This window comes from Balearica regulorum, chromosome 4, assembly GCF_011004875.1.
Source record: "Balearica regulorum gibbericeps isolate bBalReg1 chromosome 4, bBalReg1.pri, whole genome shotgun sequence".
Lineage (NCBI taxonomy): Eukaryota > Metazoa > Chordata > Aves > Gruiformes > Gruidae > Balearica > Balearica regulorum.
This window is the reverse complement of record NC_046187.1, coordinates 65,735,827-65,755,536: the sequence shown is the minus strand read 5'-3', so window position 1 is coordinate 65,755,536 and position 19,710 is coordinate 65,735,827. Positions and strand designations below refer to the sequence as shown.

At 39.2% G+C, this 19,710-nt stretch overlaps 2 protein-coding genes across 9 annotated transcripts in view; one reads left to right on the top strand and one right to left on the bottom strand.

Moving 5' to 3' along the window:
• Positions 1–14,966, top strand: part of LOC104640656 (complement C1q tumor necrosis factor-related protein 7) — a 126,033-nt gene extending 111,067 nt beyond the window's left edge. For all 5 annotated transcript variants that reach the window (XM_075752456.1, XM_075752455.1, XM_075752458.1 and 2 more), the window contains 9 exons: positions 2,329–2,505; positions 6,176–6,379; positions 6,869–6,958; positions 7,768–7,881; positions 9,417–9,551; positions 11,714–11,836; positions 12,366–12,424; positions 12,902–13,079; positions 14,086–14,966. In XM_075752456.1, the coding sequence (XP_075608571.1) occupies positions 2,329–2,505; positions 6,176–6,379; positions 6,869–6,958; positions 7,768–7,881; positions 9,417–9,551; positions 11,714–11,836; positions 12,366–12,424; positions 12,902–13,079; positions 14,086–14,274 (1,269 nt within the window). In that variant the 3' untranslated portion in view covers positions 14,275–14,966. The remainder of the gene's footprint in view (positions 1–2,328; positions 2,506–6,175; positions 6,380–6,868; positions 6,959–7,767; positions 7,882–9,416; positions 9,552–11,713; positions 11,837–12,365; positions 12,425–12,901; positions 13,080–14,085) is intronic.
• FBXL5 (F-box and leucine rich repeat protein 5) overlaps positions 10,683–19,710 on the bottom strand; it is a 42,883-nt gene continuing 33,855 nt past the window's right edge. For 2 of the 4 annotated variants that reach the window (XM_075752461.1, XM_075752463.1), the window contains exon 11: positions 18,249–19,600. In XM_075752461.1, the coding sequence (XP_075608576.1) occupies positions 19,464–19,600 (137 nt within the window). In that variant the 3' untranslated portion in view covers positions 18,249–19,463. Of the gene's footprint in view, positions 17,295–18,248; positions 19,601–19,710 lie in introns of those variants that run through there. The other 2 variants (XR_012835394.1, XM_075752462.1) reach the window with 2 other exon arrangements.

Here is a 19,710-nt window from a genome sequence, read left to right as displayed (position 1 = left end):
AGGATAAGTCTGTAGGGGTCTCATTTAATTTAAGTGCAGTGCTTGGAGTTCAAAGTGGTTTTCTCGGGCTCTCCGTTGGCAAGGCATAACGGAACATAATTGTCATGAGATTCAAGAAAGCATGGGATTCTTTTCATTGCTGAGAAATTTTGGACAGTGTACGTCTAACCAGCGCTAGTCCACTTGCTTCTGCTAGATCATTAGTAATATGCTATCTTCAACTTGGAAGTTAATCAATGAATTTAGGTGTTTGAGGGTCGTGGTGCCCTATAGAATGAATCTTTTGTTGACTTCAGAGAAGATGCAAGTGGTAAGAAGGTCTAGCCGCCTTTTTATGAGTCTTTGGGTATCCTATGCAGACAATGCCACTGTTAAAGAAAAATTCTACCAGACGTGAGTTACCCTAGGTTTGCTTTATTGCAGCGCTGGATGCACAGGGGAAATAGCTCCACCAAATGTGCATGCCAGGTGATCACCAACATACAGGTTATATAGAATCAAAATATACATATTCATTATTTTTCTGAGAAAAGTCCTATGATAATCATTTCTTGGAATCCATTTCAATATTCTCCTCCCCGTCACGCATGCTCAGTGATTTGAGTCGGTGGTCCTCAGGGGTCTCTGGTGGTCATCAGTGGTCTCGCACCCGTGTTCGCTGGATAACCCTCTTCTTGCAGGCATGCGCAGTATCCTTGCTGTGGATACACTTGTCCATTACAACTTACTTCATAAGATTAATATTCCCGGGCCTATTGTCTGGTTGGGTAGGGACTGTACAAGGAACGTAGCAGCATTGTACATTGCCATGGTCAGTTAGCTATTACCTTGATTACAAACCCCTTTCCCACGATTATAGTCTTTAAAACAGTTCTAGGCCTTAAGCAGCTTTCTAGTTAATGTAAGTTTTCTTATAGCTAAGCTTCTATATTTTTACAGCCACATAATGTGACCACCATTGTTACAGATCAAGAACAAGATCCTTTGCTCTTTTTAGGGAAATGTTCCATGCTGAATGCATGAAACTCATCTGAGAAGTGTGTCTGCTCACAATCCCAAGAGACTTAATGGGCAGGCTTAGACATTGTAACAGACTGCTTACCAATACATAGTGAAGGACACAGCCTATAATCCATCTTTGAGGATTACCAAAACTGATGTCAACCTCTGTTGTTCACACTTGTTGGTGTATCAGTCTTTCTGTTGTAACTCCAGAATTCTTGTCAGGTGCACTCCTGACTCTCTTTGAGCAGGTGTTGCAGTTTGTGATTCCCTAAGCATAGTGTGAATGCCTGCATAGATCTTCCCAGCATTAGAGATTCTTTTAATTTGAACAGGATTTCTTACTGAATTTGAAAAAGCCAGATCAGTCCAGTGGTTATATCAAGGGGCAATTAAATTTCAGTAGCAAATGAAACATTTCTTCATTCTGTTCCACTACACTGCAGCAGAAATTCTGAGTGATTTATTTAGAGTTTTCCCCTCATCAAAACTTAATTTTGTTCTTAAATGTTTGATGGGCCAGCCCAGTGAGTCGTCTGTTCATCTTCCACATCCACTGAAGATGTCCTTCCTGACAGCAGTCATCTGAATTCTGCCCAAATCAGGACGTTAATCCTCTTGCTTTTCTCTTAAAGCTGTGTGCTTCCACTGTTGAGACTTGCCTGAGCAAGTGTGAGGCAGGCCATCCCTTGTCTGACATGGCCTTTCAAAAAGACCTTATGTTCTGTTTGTGGTGGCAGAGGGAGGAGCGAAGGGCTGGTGAGTCCGTTGGAGCACTCTTCCATGGGAAAGCTAGCTGAATGGGCATGGTTCTAGTTGCACCCCAGAAGCATCAGCAGCTTCTGCATGGAAGGTGTCCATCTGTGAGATGCTGGAGCATCATTCCCACGTCACTCAAACATAGGCAACGGCCTGTTGGTGTGATGCTACCTTCAGAAGCACAGTCCTGCAACCTGTATTTTGTCATTTTCCCGGTAAATAGTGCCATGTGGAGATTGCTGTTTGAAAGAAAAACAGTGAAAGGCTGGCACTCTTTCTTTAAGAACTAGTGTGTATGATTTCCATTGCATTAAATATTAGTGTCCATAATATGCAAGAGAAGCTGAAATCCAGTTGCAGTTAACACATTTAACGATGAGATGTCTCATGTTTTCCCCAAAGTTAATCAGTATGCCTGTCATATTCTCTCATTTTACTGTTTTGTAATTCAGATTAATAAAGAAATCAAAGGAATAAAATATTTGAATGCAAGTAGCAAACGTATTTGAGAAGGAAGTTTTGCTTTTTTCTCTTCTAATGAGAAGTATTTCTCTGTATGTGTTGTAGATAGATGGTACGTTTAAGGTGGATGTTCCTCCAGTCCTCCTTGGCTACAGCAAAGAAAAGAACCTGGGAATCGAGAGAGGTTACGATTCTGTGCGAAATCTGAGTGAGGGCTCGTATATAACACTGTTTATTACCATTGAACCACAGCTCATTCCTGGAGAGTCAGTCAGAGAAAAGGTAACTAATCAGTAATTCATCATATTCTTTTTGTTTCCAGTGGTGCAGTTCTTGAGATGCATATTAAATAGGTATGCTTAGCGTACCAAAGGACATGAATACAAGTACAGAAAGACATTAATACAAATTCTTCAATTTTTTTAGCTCAATTCAATTTCATTGGATACACCATTAAGTTAGATGGACACTTAACGCATGAGATGTAACTTTCACCAGGTATCTAGTTCCAGTGTTAATAGAAAGCAAATTTGCATTCATTATCTGTGAGCATGTAATTTTCCCATTTACTTCTGTAAACAATAAAGTATTGATGTGAGGATTTGTGAACAGCGGACAAAAAGGAGGTGGCAGGTGCAAACATAGTATTTTCTTGCTTCTGTGTTGATACCATTCAAACACAGCATTTATTATTTATGGCTTCATGCATGCCTCCAGATCTTGAAGATAATTATTTCTAAACAGCAGCTCTTTTTTTTTCAGTTACTTTACGAAACCAGAAGTGCCTTACAGTAGCAACAACAATATGTAGTTAAAATGTATACACCGCTTGTTATTTTATGTACCATTATGCAATGATTTTGAGATCCATTCAGCAAGGATGAATGTTTTTCATGCACAAACAGCAGTGGTTCATTCTTTTCCAGTTCAGTGCTATACTGGTCATTTATTAGAGACAAACAGGAACTGGAGAGAAAGGTTATGTAATTTCTTGTTCAGAATAAATATAAAATTGTATGCTGCATTCTAAAAAGCTTTTTTCCTGTTAAAGTATAGCCTTGGAAACTACCCAGTCCTATGTTTTCTTGCTCTTATGCAATACCGTGGGAATTGTTACAATTTAGTACTGTTGAAAAAAAAAGAAAAATAATAAAGTGCATTCATGGATGCCTTTTAAGGTTAATTAGCTTGAATGATAAGATTATTACTAGGACTCGAAACCATAAATATCAACTTAACAGCCTTGAAGCGTGTTTAATAGATGAGACCTTATTCAGGAGTTTCATAGTCTTAATCTTCACATACAGTAATTAGTTGCTGGGGAAGAAAATTACTGAATTTGTAAGGAAACAGATCGCTGTTTATAGAAAGACCTGTCTCCAGTACTGTTTCAAAAGAAAAATTATAGAAATTCAAATAAGGGGTGAGATTATTGTAAAGTATTATGGACTGTGTGTTGTGAGTCTTGACCTCTTTAAATAATGAACAAATGTTCAGAATTTCTTGCATAGATGCAATTTGATGCTTAGTTACCAAACGCTTGTGTGTTATATTAATGCCTAGTAAAATGGTAGCTATGATTAGAGTTGATTTGAACACTCCAGAGGGAAAAAAACAGCATATTTTAAGTCATAGATCTTGCTGATATAAGTCCTCTTTCGTTTCAAATCTGACAGTAGGAGCTAACTGCCCCTCATCAAAACTCAGACTTAAAGAACTAGAAAGAAGACTGAAGTACCTTCCATTCTGAAGATGCAGCAAAGAATCATAGCACACTTAAATCACAAGACAGGAAGTGAGTCCTAAATAACAGAATAGCAAGAAGTACTACATGTCAAAGCTGCTCCTCACAAGGAGCCACACTGAGAAGACAAGGGGCAGGGGGTACAAGTTGCACCAGGAGAGGTTTTATCTTGATGTGAGAAAGAAACTTGTTACAGCGAGAACAATCATTCACTCAAACAGTCTCCCCAGGGACATGGTAGAGTCCCCATCACTGGAGGTTTTCAAGATGCAGTTGGACAGGGTGCTAGATAATCTCATCTAGGCTCCCTTTCCCACAAAAGTTCGGACCAGATGGTCTTTCGAGTACCAAAAAGTATGCATTGTCACTGAAGTGCATTGAAAGTAAAACCAGGAATAAGGAAAAATGGTGCTGAGGTAAAAAAGCTATTGGTACAGAAGATCTCTTTTCTAAAATTTGAAGAACAGTGAAAAACCAGTTGTGATTAATAAATCAGTAGGAGTTTTGCCAGGTTTCTGTTCACTCTTTGCATTAGAGATTTTTCTAAATCTTATAAAAACTTTACTTAGATGATGTGTTTACCTTGGATACTAAGCCAAACCAAGTTACTTCTTTAGCAAACATTGTATGAGATTTTCAAATAATCCATTTTTTCAAAGCAATATAAATAGAAAACACTAAAATATAATTTCATGTTAGAGAAAACTCTATAAAGCAGGACTAAATTCATTAAGAGACTGTTCTATTTTAGGTGGTGTGTATCAAATGAAATCTGTACATAAAAGCACTACTAAAGTGACATGTGCATGTATTCTAACTGTGGCTGAAAAAGAAATTATTCTTTGCTGCAACTCCCTGAACGTAGCACATACAGTTATTATAGAAAGTGTTTGGTATTAAATGACAGAAGCTAACTAAATATTTTTAGTGTCCTTTTGCTGCTATTCCTAGCCATTCCTTCTGTAGTTAAGTCATTTGAAATACTTGTGTACTCTTTTAGGATACTAAGCTTAATTTTAGTTTAATTTTACAATACCTTTTTTTGTTTCTTCACCTAGTTTTCCTCTCTTTCTTGCTGTCCTTCCTGAATCTCTATATAGATGAATGAAATGCTTAAGAAGGTATACTATTAATAAATTAAATCAGTTTAGAAATTCCTGTTGTGATCTGTTTAAGCTTGGTTTTGTAGCAGTATTTTTGCACTTCGCATTAGTTGACTGTGACATCGTAGTTGTTTCTTTGTCAGTAATATTTGCAGTGGATTACTACATTTAGCTTTACAAAGTGCCAGAGGCTGTATATATTGGCTGTTAATTATGATTGAGAGGCATCACCACTGCATGCCTTCTCTGCTGCCTTGGTGGTCTAGCTGCAGGGCTCTGCCCAGCGGTTCCACCTCTGGTTAGTTTGAGAAGAAGGGTAGCAAAGGACAAAGTGGTTTATTTTGATCACAAATATTACCAAGGATGAGCTTTCATTCTCAGCACCACTAGAAATACCCAAGCGATTCTAAGAAGATGTAAAAAAACTATTTTGACCAATCCGAGGACTTTTAAAAGATGACATCTTAGGTGACATATGAGCAAATAATTGTCATTGTTCTATAATTAATTTGTGCTTTTGAGCCCTAGATTTGCTTCTGGAAAATCTCATCTAAAAGCATTAAAATTTTAGACAAGTCTGAATTACATGGATTTATCTAAAAATTACTTGGACCATTTCTGCAAATATTTTGGCATTGCGCAGGGTTGTCACAGTATCATTTATATAAAAATCACTGGGATTTTGTGCATAACCACAATTGTGGTTTTAATGGTGTGTGATGTGAATAGCATGTAGGATTATTACGTAACCATAAGTGTTTACCTTTGAAGTAATATATGGTGTTACATACTCATCCCTGCAGTTTTACTTGGCCATAACTTTCACTACAGTTTAAGTGCTTTAATAAAGCCAGCTATAAGCACAGGTCATTACACGCATTTGTAAGTAAATGCAAAGTGCGTGGTTTTCCATTACCTTCACCTTTCTTATATGTCTGTGAGCCAAAGTATATACTGCAAGGCAAGTTCAAAATGCTATTAGGAAAGAATTGTACACTCCGTTTATGCTCCTGTAAATGGTGAAATAAGGCCAGACATCATAAAGACTTAAACCAAATTATGAATAAAACTGGTTTTGTATATTCATATATACTGTCTTTTGAAGTTTGATACCCAAGAAGATGAGAAATTGCTCCAGGCAGCAGCAAAGTATGAAGTTGAATGTACATCAAAGTTTCCAAGCCGCCAATGCCTAACAACTGTAATTGACCTCAATGGGAAAACAGTTTTTATTACCAGATACATCAAACCTCTGAATCCACCACAGGAGCTTCTCGATGCTATCCCAAATAGTTCTCAAACACCAGCAGTAAGTACTTAGAAAAGATGGTGATGCTTCTGGGATATAGATTTCAGAATGTGTGTGTTCGCATAGGCACACGCACGTGCACATAGGCACATAACCTTTTTATATGTTTGCTGTATAGCTACACTTGTCATAGAGGGAAAACTAGAGATACAAAATAAGTAGTAATGACAAGGTGTGATACACAGTAAGTCTATCCATAATGATGCTGGGAAAGGATGTTTGTTTTCTGTGGAAAAAAATTGGTATATTAATGAGTATTGTCCTTTAAAAGACAAAGAATGATGTCAAACCTCAATGGGAGTAAATCATATCAGTCTTTGATACGAGTTCTAAAATGAGCTCACTGCTACTGTAATGAGGGTAGTCAGTGTCTTGTCATCGATAGCTGGGGAAACAGCACTGTGCTTCCCATCTGGTATAGTACTACTATTGTTATATATCTGTGTCGTGAATTGAGGAGGTGACTTGCTCTGTTTTGTTTTCTTGCAGGAATTGGTGGCTCGATACGTTGCTTTGATTCCTTTTTTGCCAGATAGTGTGTCATTTGCTGGAATTTGTGATTTATGGAGTACATCAGACGTAAGTAATTCATTAAACAGAAGTCCTTTATCCTCTTGAATGTGATGTAACATCCTAGCAGCCTTCGCTTTCATGGAGAGATTGTACTAGATGAGCTCTTCAGGTCCTTTCAGACCTAAATTATTCTGTGATTCTATTATTGTGAGAACTATTTTTCTTTATAAGCTGTTTATTTCAAAGAGTGAGGACCAAAGCTTGAGAAAAGTTGTTCATCCTGATTTGAGCCAAGATTTTTATCTCTGATAGGTTGCAATTGATTGGCCCTAAGAATGCTTAGGGCTTTAAGCTTTTCCTGGTTTTTTTCAGTTATAAAACAATCCAAAATGGCTAGTCATGCACAGTGAAAGGATGCTGACTGATGGAGACTTTAAAACTAGTCTTAAAATTGATCATTGCAGTTCCAAGTTCCAGAAAAAGCATTGCGTGTAATGTCAGCAGTAATGGGAGATTTGGTGTTCTTTGACACATACAGATAAATGCTGTCATCTATAGAATAACAGCAGACGTTAAGTTAATTACAGATGATGTTTTTACCATCTCAGAACCTTGAGAAAGTCAGAGTAACTCAAAAGACAAAGACCTTGGTTCTTGTGGTAAAATCCCAGATTCGTTCCATGGATTTTCACAGCATTCACTTTTCATCCTGCATGTTGAAGCAGTGCCCAATAACGAATAAAGATTAGTTGCAAAGATCTGAGAGGACTCTTTTGCTTCAGAAGTGTTAAGAAATATTGTTAAATGTTGTAACTTGAAAACACAGTTGATAACTGCATAGAGAGATTTTTTTATTTTTTTTTAATCTCAATTAGCAATTTCTTTATCTTCTGGCGGGAGATGAGGAAGAACATGCCGTGCTCTTGTGTAATTATTTTCTTGGTATGGGGAAAAAAGCCTGGCTTATCATTGGAAATGCTATTCCTGAGGTACGAGGATTTTTTTCATTTGGTCTGAATGTTAACTTTTATTCTCTGAAGTCTTTGGTTCCCACCAATGGACAGAATTGTTTCTTGCTGGCACGTTTTCCCAGGAAGTTATCTAAACATTGGTGCTGCTGGAACTGATTCTTTCCAGAGAGAAAAAAAAATAAGTTCACAGCATATCTTAGTATAATATAGTCTGTTGGGTTTTTTCTGGACCCATGCTTCCACGCTTAATCTGGTAGTAGCTGTCGTCCTCCTAGTACAATACCCGCATCTGTAAACCTTGATTGGACTTCAGCTGGTATAAACGGTGTGTCCAGGACACAGGTATCGAAGGTGCTCCATTCACCGTGCCCGAGTCATGAATACAGAGCCTGTGACAGAGTTGGGGTGGGACTGGGTAACAGGTGAGAGGTGGCAGGAGAGGGTTAGGGCATTCTTACTGGCACGTACATGTCCCTTGATCCTCTCTCCAGCTGATGGCAAAGCTACAGCAAGAGTAATGATAGATCTGTTCAGGCTTGACCAGTCAGTCTTCATCTGCCTTCTGTAATACGGGCAGGTTCGCAGTCTGCTTTGCCTTGGGCTGCTGTGGGCCCTGCCATTGCTCTGAGCCTGCTGTAGCAGCAATCTGGCTTAGACTGGCCAAGAACTACAAAATTTAGGTTATTTTGCCCCTTAGGAGATGAATTTGTTCTCAGGGAAGCACTCAAACTTTGAAGTAACCAATACTGCTCTTTTCAGAGATGGTAATACTGTTTACAAGGCAGATTTCCACCATTAGTATCTTAAATTACCAAGCACATGTCAAAGTTTCGCAGAACAGAATTTTGGTAAAAATCCCTGTCAAGAATAGTTTCTTTAGCACATTCTCAGATATGGCAGTGGCAGGAACAGGTACTCAGGTACATTCCTTCCACTCCGAATCTGATGAAGATGGTAGTTCTTAATAAAGCCTTCAGCTTATACTTGTACAGAGGGGGATTATTCCAGGTATTTCAAGGTACCTTGAAAACGTGGGAGATGATAACAAGAAAATAGAAGAGCAGTTTAGGGATTTCTGATAAAGAACACAAAAAGATAGGTGGGAAATTCCTTACGTGCCTGTATGAGGGAAAGCTGATGGATGAGGCACAAAGTGTGGGCCATCCCTCAGCTCAGAGATTGCCCGTGGATGAGCTGTGGCAGGAGCCAAGACAGATGTGCTGATGTTGAAGTGGCATACATTAAACATTCCTGTATATGGAATTTTGCATAAGTTCCTACCTGAACCAAGACACTTTCAGAATCTGTATTTTAAGAATGGCTCAGGGCTGTGTATGTCTAACATTTCTCTGCCACGTGAGAGACAGAGAACATGTTATTATGTACCCATTAGTTGATCGAATTTTAACAAACCTGTAAATTCTTCCGACCAGTTTGCCCCCAAAAGTACTAATAACCTCAGTAGTAACAATTTAATATTCCAAACAATACAAACCCTACTCTCTTTGTAGCCAGTTTTAAAACATCTTTCTCATACTTCTTTTTCTTCCTAGGGACCAACTGCATATGTATTAACTTTGGAACAAAGTCGATATGTAATTTGGAATCCCAGTACTGGATGTTTTTATGGGCAGTACGATACTTTCTGCCCCTTACAAAATGTGTATTGTCTGATCAGCTGTGACAATGTAAGTGTACTCATTTCTATACACATAAGAGCTGATAACTTGTTATTTTTCTTGACCTTATGCATCATTTGGTCATCAATGTAACTATATTTATACTGTCATGTTAGTGATTTTATTCAATCTTAGGTAGGTTTTTCAGCTACTTTAAATACTTAAAGACTTTTTTTAATCGCCATTTAGGTGGATCATGATATCCATTCATATAATTTTCGGTACTGGGTTTTATTTACATGTTTTCCAACTTGGATGGCCTAAGAATACGTTCAGTTTGCGACTGCTTAGCTGAGGAGTAGTAATTCAGCAAAGCTAATAGTTTGCAGGTGAAACGTAACTGAAAAATGAAAAAAAAAAGCATATTGGAAGGAGTTACTGGAGTTGCGTACATAATGGCGGGCACAGCCCTGAGTGGTCCTATGTGCAGAACATAGAGCTGGCATGACAAGGCACAAAAACTACTCATTTTTTGCTTGGTGTCAAGTCTTCCCGTTTATCTGCTATAAAATACAAGTAACACTAGTGCCTGTTCACAGTATGTTATTTGTTGTGTGGCTGGAAACCCTCTGAGAGGCAGCAGTGGGGGAAAGGAGAGAGAAGCCGTGGTAAGAGCTGGGCAGGTGAAGCAAAGGCTGCAGACAGCACGGGGCAGAGCTGAGCCTGTGCCCGGAGGAACACAAACCCCAGCAGGTTCCTGCCAGCAACGGTCCCCGACATGGCCGGAGGCTAACCCACACGGCTTCTGGGGGCAGAAATGGGACGTGGTAGCTGGGTAGAGGGATGCGTGAAAGTCTGAAACTGAGGGCATAGAAGGTGAATTTAAAAAAGAACCCAAGGATTTATTTGAATGAAAACTGGAAGTTGAGTTTAGTAGTTTGCTCCTCAGTTTTTTTAAGGAAACAGTGAGTCAGGCTTCTGTTGCACACCAAAATATAGCAAATGTTTGCTTTTATTTTCTGCGTTGAAAACATACCTGGAGAGGGCCTTTGAAGTGTCATGCACTGGAAGTTTTGTTTTGCTTTGGATGAGAATTTAATATTCTAAAGCATATTTATTTTAAAAGTGTCAGTTCTGGCTTTCATTGAAAGTGTTCTGGGAAGTGCTTGAATTGGTTTGGGATTTTTTTTTTAAGTAAGTAAGTAATACTAAATCTACAGTTAAGAAAAAGGTAATGTACTTGTTGATTGCTGGAAGAAGCAACTGAGGACTTCAGCACTGACAACCTCATCAGCTAACCTTGAACTACAGAGCGCAACAACATCTTTCAAGGCAACTAATTCTAGTCTACATGTGACGGAGCAGGTGTGCTGCCAGCAGAGCAGTACCACATCACAGCCAACAGGAAAAAACAGGCCATACACAGAACTGTTAGTTTACAAACAGTTACATATTAATTGCTGGTACATTTACATATTAATTGCCAGTACATTTTGCAGCCTTAGCAGTAGTTATTTAAAGGTTGTTTTGAACAAGAAGCCTGTAATGATTGCATGCTTCAGCCTCAACTCAAACACAGACCAAATTTACCGTCTATAAAGAAGTGGAGCACAAGACACAGGTTCCCCTTGATGACAAAACAAACATACATAGGAGCTGTGTGTGTCTGCAGTATCTACTTCTGTTCTGTATCGTAAGCCTGAAATGGTGCTGGGGTGCAGCAGGCCACCAGGCATCACAGCTGCACTGTGCTGGGCTGTTGGAAAAATTTCATCAGAATTCAGCAGCTTTGTGTAGGAATCCAGAGGGGTGGAAGTGCAGCTCAGGACAGCAGATGAAACTCTGGAGTATATTGTAACCCAACACCACGTGATGCTGAAGTGATGGTAAAGGCAGAAAGTTTCTGAAAGTGTAAAAACTGCCATGGTGCACAGCGGATGTGGTGTTGAAAAGGAAATGCTGGAGAAAAATAAAAATTGAGCAGGAAGAGCTGCTACCTGCAGACAGTAACTCTGTTCACACACTAGTCTCAACCCATACACAGAAGCACAAGGCATGACAGACCAGTACCATCCTTTTGCTGTGCCGAAGTTGCACATCAGCTGTAACTAACAAGCTTGCTTGTTTCATATGAACACAGACTGGTAATTGCTGGAGGAGGTCAAGATTGCACAGTATTTCATTGCCATAGCTGTGATTTTATGCTGAAAGTTAAACTTACTTTCTTGTAGATTTGGTTTAATATGCAAGAATATGATTCCCCAGTAAGGATAAATTTTGATATCAACAAACCAAAACTCTGGAAGTCTTTCTTTTCAAGAAGCTTGCCCTTCCCTGGTCTCTGCAGTGTTCAGGTATGAATGTATCTGTCACCAACTTCAGTTGAGGGGTTGAGAGATCAGAGACTTCATCAGTTTCTTTATGCTAAGTTCTTTGGATTTCTGTGGTTAAGTAATAGCATTGGGTTTTAAGAAGATTTTCCCAGGCAATCCTTAAAAATACAGCAAAGTGTTTGGTTTTGCACAGAATGAATGCACACCTTTTGTCCTCTAACTATCTATGTAAGGTCTGAGGACCACAGTGAAGTAAATGGGACAGATCTTTAACACAACCCTATCCAAAGTAGCTATACACACAACCTTAGTGAACAAACAGGAATTTTTCTAGTTTATCAAAGGTAGAAGCAGTTGAAGTTTACTGGGAAAAATAAACAGCACTACACACAAACATCTTATTGTTTTTATTATGTCTCTACCAAATAATAGATTATTTTAGCATAATTGTGAACACAAGTACCATCAAGGCAGTAACTCCTCAAGTAACATTGCTGTATAGACAGAAGGGATTGTACTTTTAATCTTTAAACTTTTTATTTATTGCTAGCCTGAAGAATTAGTTTATCAGCATTCAGACAAGGCTGCTGCGGTAGAACTACAGGGCAGGTAAGTCTACCTCCAAAACAAATGCTCTGAGTGCTGACTGCTAGAGGTAGAGCATCTTCTTACAATCCCAAATATTTGTATGTAGTAAAAAAAAAAAAAAAACAAACCAAGCCCAAAACCTGCTTTGGGTGCTAGGAATTGAAAATGGCCTACAAAAAAAAGAGCAGCAGCAGCTTTTAAATTCTTTTTCTTCAATAGATATTGCCAGATAGAAGAACTGATCAGGCACTGCTGTACAGTTTCCTAATAAGCAAAATGCTGTGAAGGGATGAGAGGAGGGTGCTAAGCCCCTGGCCTCCCAGGCTGTTACAGACTGGAACTGTGCTGTGTTGGCATTGCTTTTCTGTGCTTTAGGTAGCAGTAAATTTAACTGAGGTCAGTTCTAGTTCCCATAATCTGTACTAAGCATGTCACAGGAGAGGAGTTCAGGTATCCAATAAATACTGAAATTCTAGTAATAAGTGTATTTTATTGCAGGATTGAAAAAATATTAAAAGATAAGATTATGGAGTGGAGACCACGGCATCTAACCCGCTGGAACAGATACTGTACCTCTACCCTACGCAACTTTCTGCCGCTGCTGGAACAAAACCAAGGCAAAGACGTAGAAGATGACCATCAGGCAGAGCTGCAGAAACAGCTAGGAGATTACAGGGTATGGCTTGTGCATAGAAGTAGGAATCTAAAGCCCTTAGGATTTAGTATCACTCCTCTAGCATCGAGGTGGCATGGGCTGTTTCTTTCTTCTGCTACCAAAAGTCACAAAAGCTTTTATACCAAAGATAAACCAAGGTAATATTTACAGAGTCAAGGAGTGATGATCTATTTTATTTCATTTCTAGATGTTGAAGATAAAAACTTTCTGAAGAATGTAAAGATAAATTGGCTGCACTGTTCATGTATTACTGCTGTACTACAAGTGTCACTGCCTCTACTACCCAATACAAGAACAGTCTCATAGCGCTGGATTTGATCAGTGCATTGGCTCTCAAGTCTAGTCAGTAAGGACCTGGCACTAGTGCTCACTAGTGCTACACACAGTCTGCTTACAGGTGCAGGAGCCCACACAACATGCTTTACTTCTGTTTTCTACTCTTTCTCTTACTTAAGTACTGACTGCAGCCACTGGTACACCCATGCAATTCTTCCCCCAGACTGTTCTGAAGGTTGGGTCCTGCTCTTCACATAAAAGACATGGGAACCATACTGTACCCAGTGCTGGCCATTTTCAAAACAAGTTGAGGTTTCAGTTCCTGTTGGACCCAAAGTGTATTATGGGCAGAAGGTGTTTGCCAACTCCCATCCCCAGCCAGTACAGATAGAACACAACAAATTAAAGCCAGTTAAGAGGCAGAAAACCAGCAAAGTTATGTGTAGGTGTTCAATAATGTAACTTTATTCTGGTGGATTTCTAAACACCTGCACTTTGAACTTAACCCAGACTGAGGAGAAAAAAATAGGAGAAGCTTGCCTGAAGTATATGAAATAGGGAGGTGGCATTAAAAAACAAAATAGGCTTTTTTATTGCATGTCCTCAGGCCAGCAATAGAAAAGATAAATTTACATAAACAGTAAAACAGATTTTTAAAACCATGTATTTATTCAGGTGCTTTTACCTTTTCTGCTTACCTTACATGTTTTTTCTTCTTTCTTTCTCCCAGGTCTCTGGATTTCCTATTCATGTGCCATTTTCTGAAGTCAGACCTTTAATAGAAGCTGTACATAGCACAGGAGTTCATACCATTGATGTTTCCAACGTTGAATTTGCTCTAGCTGTGTATATTCATGCTTATCCCCAAAATGTTCTCTCTGTATGGATTTATGTTGCCTCACTTGTTCGAAATAGGTAGTACAGACCAGTCAGAATACCTGAAGAAATTTGCTTATGTAGAGGTAAATAGATTTCTTACCAAATAGAACAGATTTTTCACACTGCTGATCTGAGCTATCCCAAGTATTTTAAAAATAGAGCAAGAACCTGATTTTTAGTAGCTGCAAACACATGAGCTTTATTCACCCTACAACCACTGAAGATACTACTTAGTACCACTAAGGAGGAGACTGACAGCTTAAAATTCCAATACTAATAGGTGATTTTTTTTATACAGTATTTTACTGCTCCTCATGGGACATCACACTCAAAAGCACTACACCTGCCTACAGCTAGTGACATTGCAGAGTAAAATGATAGAGTTTGGCCACCTTATTTTCAGGTGAAACTTGGTTCCTGGAATCATGCCTTGAAGACTCTGGTTTTAGTTACAGTTGATCTGCAGACCTTCTTCCTCTTCGAAGACACTGTCATTCAGTCACCATACAAATAGCTTTCCAGTACCCAAGTTCCTGAATGAAGACCAGAACTATTCACTCATGAGTAAGTTTAATGCACCAAAGAGCCATCCAAGAAGGCCATACTTCAGTTTTTAAAAGCCTGCTACTTCATACTTAGTGTCTGAATAATGCCAGCACCATTTAGAGGTGTAAAATGACATTTTCTTTAAAAGTTTAAGACAAAATATTTAATAAATATTTATACCAAAAACTTAAGTGAAAGCTCATTTATTTTATACTCCAAAGTAAATTTAATCAAATTATTTTATGAAGTCCTTATCTGCAAGTTACCCTTATGAAAGATTATCAAAACAATAGTTTACTAAAAATCAGATTCGCTTATTAGTATCTAACTAGTGGTGTTAACTGTTAATGCCAATGAAAATACATACACTTTTCCTGCAGTTACCTTACTAATTAAACTCTTCCAACTGAAAACGATGGTGGGTTGAGCTTAGGAAGGGTGTTCACCAGAACATAAAGATTATTCCTGAGCTTAGTTCTAAACTAGACTCAATCCATCTCATAAATACTAGAGACAAAATCTTTGGTTTAGAGCCTGTGGTTCCCACAGGTTCCTTCTGTAAACCTCCAGCAGAAAGGAGCAGCTACATTGTCTGAACACTGATGACATCTCCCAAGTTTAGTCCAATTCCCCTTCACAGAGGGGTAAAGAAGAAACCTGATGTAAGTGAACAGTTTTCTGCAGCTGATCCAGCCCTCAGCAGCGTCTCTACCACTCTGCCCAGAAACCACCACCTCGCAGCAAGGAGAAGGACCTCTAGCTGCACCTTCCCAGCCTCAGAAACAGTTCTGGAACACTGACAGATGCAAGCCCACCGTGTACCTCATTGCTCTCATCTTGCCTCAGTCAGCATTGCACAAATGGCCATGTATCTACTCTACCTCTCGGCAAAGTAAATTTAATGCAGCTTACTTGAAGCAACAGTAGCTGGAGCAACGGTAGGCTTTTATACCTCCTCTGTAGGTTGTGAGCACTGTCCGTTCTGCCTCTAGCCCACGATCAGCTAGTAACCATGAACAGCCAACTCCACATCAACTCTAGGTTCACTAGGATTTTTTCTTACCTTAGTACTCTTTACTATTAGTGGGAGCAAGATGGTTTCAAACCTTGCAGTTTATTGTAATCTCCAGCTATACTTGTAAGCTGACTTCCCAAACACAAAGAATCTTAATAAAGCTATATATGCCACCATGACCGCTGTCCTAAATAAATACTACTCACAAGAATTTATCCCATTAAAACAGGTAAAAATTGGAAGTTTGACATACTGCCAGCCTTCAAATTCAGCAGGACAGGGGAAAAAACCCCTCTGCCTTCTACAAATTCTGCAACGTACCCCTCTTCTGCCCGAGAGAATGCCAACCTGCAGCTACGCCCGTCACACAAGCTGGTGGCCACTGACATTTGCAGCTTGACAGGGGCTGCAATACTCACTCCCTTTTGCAGTGGGGTCATCCCCATGCTGCCGCACACACAACTCGTACATTACTTGTCACTTCCTAGCACAGGTTTCCCTCAGCCCAGCAATGGATTCTCCACCTCCCTGCCAGTCTCTACTGTTCAGTGAGAGGTCTTTTCAAAAATCAGAGCAATGAGGAAGATGTGTTGTTGATTCCATAGGAATGAAAACTGACATCCCTTGAAGCTCTTTCAAAAATGCATCTTAACACAGTTGTGGGAAGGAAAAAAACAAACAAAACACACCCCCCCACACACACACACACACACACAACCCCCCCGTGTAGATCGCAAGGTTCACAGCTCTGCAGCCACAACACCCACCCACCTCTGCAGCCTACTGGCATGGTATGCCTGGGTATTACACCTTAAAAGCACATGTATTCAACTACTACATAAATTTTTTGTTGGTGGGAATGTTTTATTTGAATATGTCTTTCAAGCCCAAATACAAAACCAAATGCAAAAGGAAGGTGGGAATTTCCCTGGTTTTGCAATATAAAGAACTACTTCAGGATGAGAGGAAAGGGGGAGAAACAAGGCTCCTAAAGATGTATAATTGTTACCCAGATGCAAACAATATATATCAAATTCTCTGCAGAGCTTTATATTGTACTTATGGATCCAAAATAAAAAAACCAAAAACATTCACTTAACACAAAATAATCCAGTAAAGTATATTTAAGTGCCAAACTTGGGAGAAAGTGGCATTAAAAAAAAATCCGAATGTTTTCCCATCTTCCCCAAATTAAGTAAAACAAAACCCAACACCCTTCCAACCAAATGAGATTTTGTGAGATTGTTACAACACTGTACAGTACACTCATCATTAAGATTTTGAAGTTGTGGGCAGGGTCAGGCTAGTATAAACAAATCTCACTCCAAGGATTGTTAACACAAGATGCAAACTGTAAGTAAAGTGCATGAAAGGAAGCCTGCTCAGCTAAATGAAGTAGACTGAAAGATCAGAAGTCAGCGGTCATTCGCCAGAGCGGCAGCAGGCCCGAAAACCACACTGCAAGTTCTGGCATCCACTGGCGGTTTCAGCATGAGGACCTGCACAAAAACAGAACAAATGTGAAAAGAAGAAAAGGCCATTTATTTAGATTCAGAGTTCTCGTAACCTGGTAATTCAGAAAATGTCTCCTTTTTCTTCTTTTTAATACACTAAACTTCATTCAGCACTCTGAAACTTGAAACACAGCCAGTACTATCACAGTATAAAAACCTCAACTGGACCAGTCATTTTTCAAGATATTTTGCTCTGATAGCTTAGTCCCACAAAGCTAGCACATTCAAAGTGACACAGATGTACAATGAGCAACACTAAATGAGTAAGGTTAGGCAAACTCTCACAGCTAGCTGTCAGAATTGAGGTGTATTTTCACAATGCATACTTAACTCCCATTTTTCAAATTCAGATGATGACTTCAGGGCATTAGCAGATAAACCATAACCTCCAAAACTATTACTACTATAATGGAAACAGGGTTTTTTTGTAGTCTGGAAGGGTTTTTTCTCCATGAACACTTCATGGTTGGCTAGATTCATGTACTCTGACTGGAAATTCAAAGACTAGTCACCTTTAGTATCACTGCAATTATCAGAAGCCATAAAGCTAATAAAAACTAGCCATTCAAAAAAGAAACAAAAAGTTGCAAGCACAGACAGTATAAACCAGCACCGTAATTCTACCCACCTCCACTTACCTTCACTTACTGTTATCCCTTTAATTTGAAATGTTAAACTGATCATGAGATAAGAAACTATTAAATTTATTAGTACAGGATTTCAGCTCCTGCAGCCACACGCCTGCTTTAGAGATACAAAAATTTACAGTCCAGTTGGCTGACCTCGGACACCCAACATAAATTGGAAGTGGGTTGCTGAGTTAACTAAAACAAGCTGTTAAAGGCCTAACCAAGACAACCTAAAATTTCCTCCCCTTGTATTTTTTACATTAAAAATACCATAAAAATACATTAAAAACACCTTTAAACATTTAAAGAATGTTTAAGGTGTTTTTAATACATTTAGAAAGGACTAGCAAAATAATGTAATGAACTAGGGCACCATGCTATGTCTGGCTTGTTTTTTTTCCCCTTCAACAGTAACTTAAAGTCGTAATTCAATTAATTTCAAAGAACGTGGTGTCTGGAAATCAACTTTCTGCTTCATGCCTCACACCGATGAGCAATATTCTAAAAGGTAATTAAGTTAACATGCATGACACTAAATAAAACAAACCTGGAGCTATAATGAAGGACAATGGTATACAAAATAGTAAACTTCATTTTTCAAGCTCACTTTCCTTTTCAAATCTTTTTTATTCACCTGAACTAAATTTTGATCCTCCAAGTCACTTACGAGCTAGAGTTTGAAAGCTTCTTCATAAGTCCTTTAAAAAGGAGACTCGGTGCTTCTGAACAGCTGGTTTAGCAGAGCATGTTCTGTGCAGCAGCATTTTCCAAGTCGTAGCTGACCTTCCTCATCATTGCCACAGCTAAGCAGCACATCAGTAATTTTGAAGCAACTGTCACATTTCTAGTAAAATGTTTGTTGACAAAGTGTACAGAACCACAACATCCCAAGGAAGGGAATACTCTGTATACTTCAATATTGTTTTCCATCCTTTTATTGCTCATTTTAAGAATGTTGTTCCTCATGCCCATAACTGGAACATAAAAACTGCCCTTCTAGGTCTGGCCAATGGTCCATTTAAACCCACCTTCATCACTGGCAACAGCAAGCGTTACCTAGGGAGATCATAGAGGCCTCTTGTGCGTCCCTTTTGTATCTCCCCAGCATCCCTGTTGTAGCAGGAACATTAAAGTCCCTTCCCTTTTGTATTTGTTTATGGTTCAGTTGTACATGCATCTGTTTACCCTCTTTTTAAACTTGCTGATACTAACTGCTTCCACAATTCCCCATGGGACCAAGTTCCAGAAGTTCACTACATTGTGCATCTGCTTTAAATCAATCGCCTACCCATTTCACCTACTGTGGCTGAGCTCTAATACTGCAGAATTTGGAGAGTTACTGGTGCACATTCACCTCATCTACTGCCTTCCCAGTTGTGTAAACAGTCATCCCCCTTCCTGCCTTCTCATTCCCATATTGAAACATTCCATCCTTCTGAGTGTCTCCTTGCAGGACAGCTGCTCAGTTCCCTATCTCTTTAGTAGGCCTCTTCTGTATCTTCTGTAACTCCATTACATACACTCCTCAAGATGGGGAGACCAAAACCGCATGCAGTACTCCAAATGCGAGTGCCCCAAGGCTTCCAGGACCATGCAGCAACACCCTCTCTCTTGTTCTCAACACCCTTACGATGCATAACATTGGTGGCTTTTGGGCTGCTGCTGCAAACAGGAAAGATCTCAGAATTAGCACCAACAGCTCTCTGAAATCATTGTCTCCACGCTGCAACTGCCAGCTCCAAATTCAGTTTCATGCAATCACAGTTTGATTA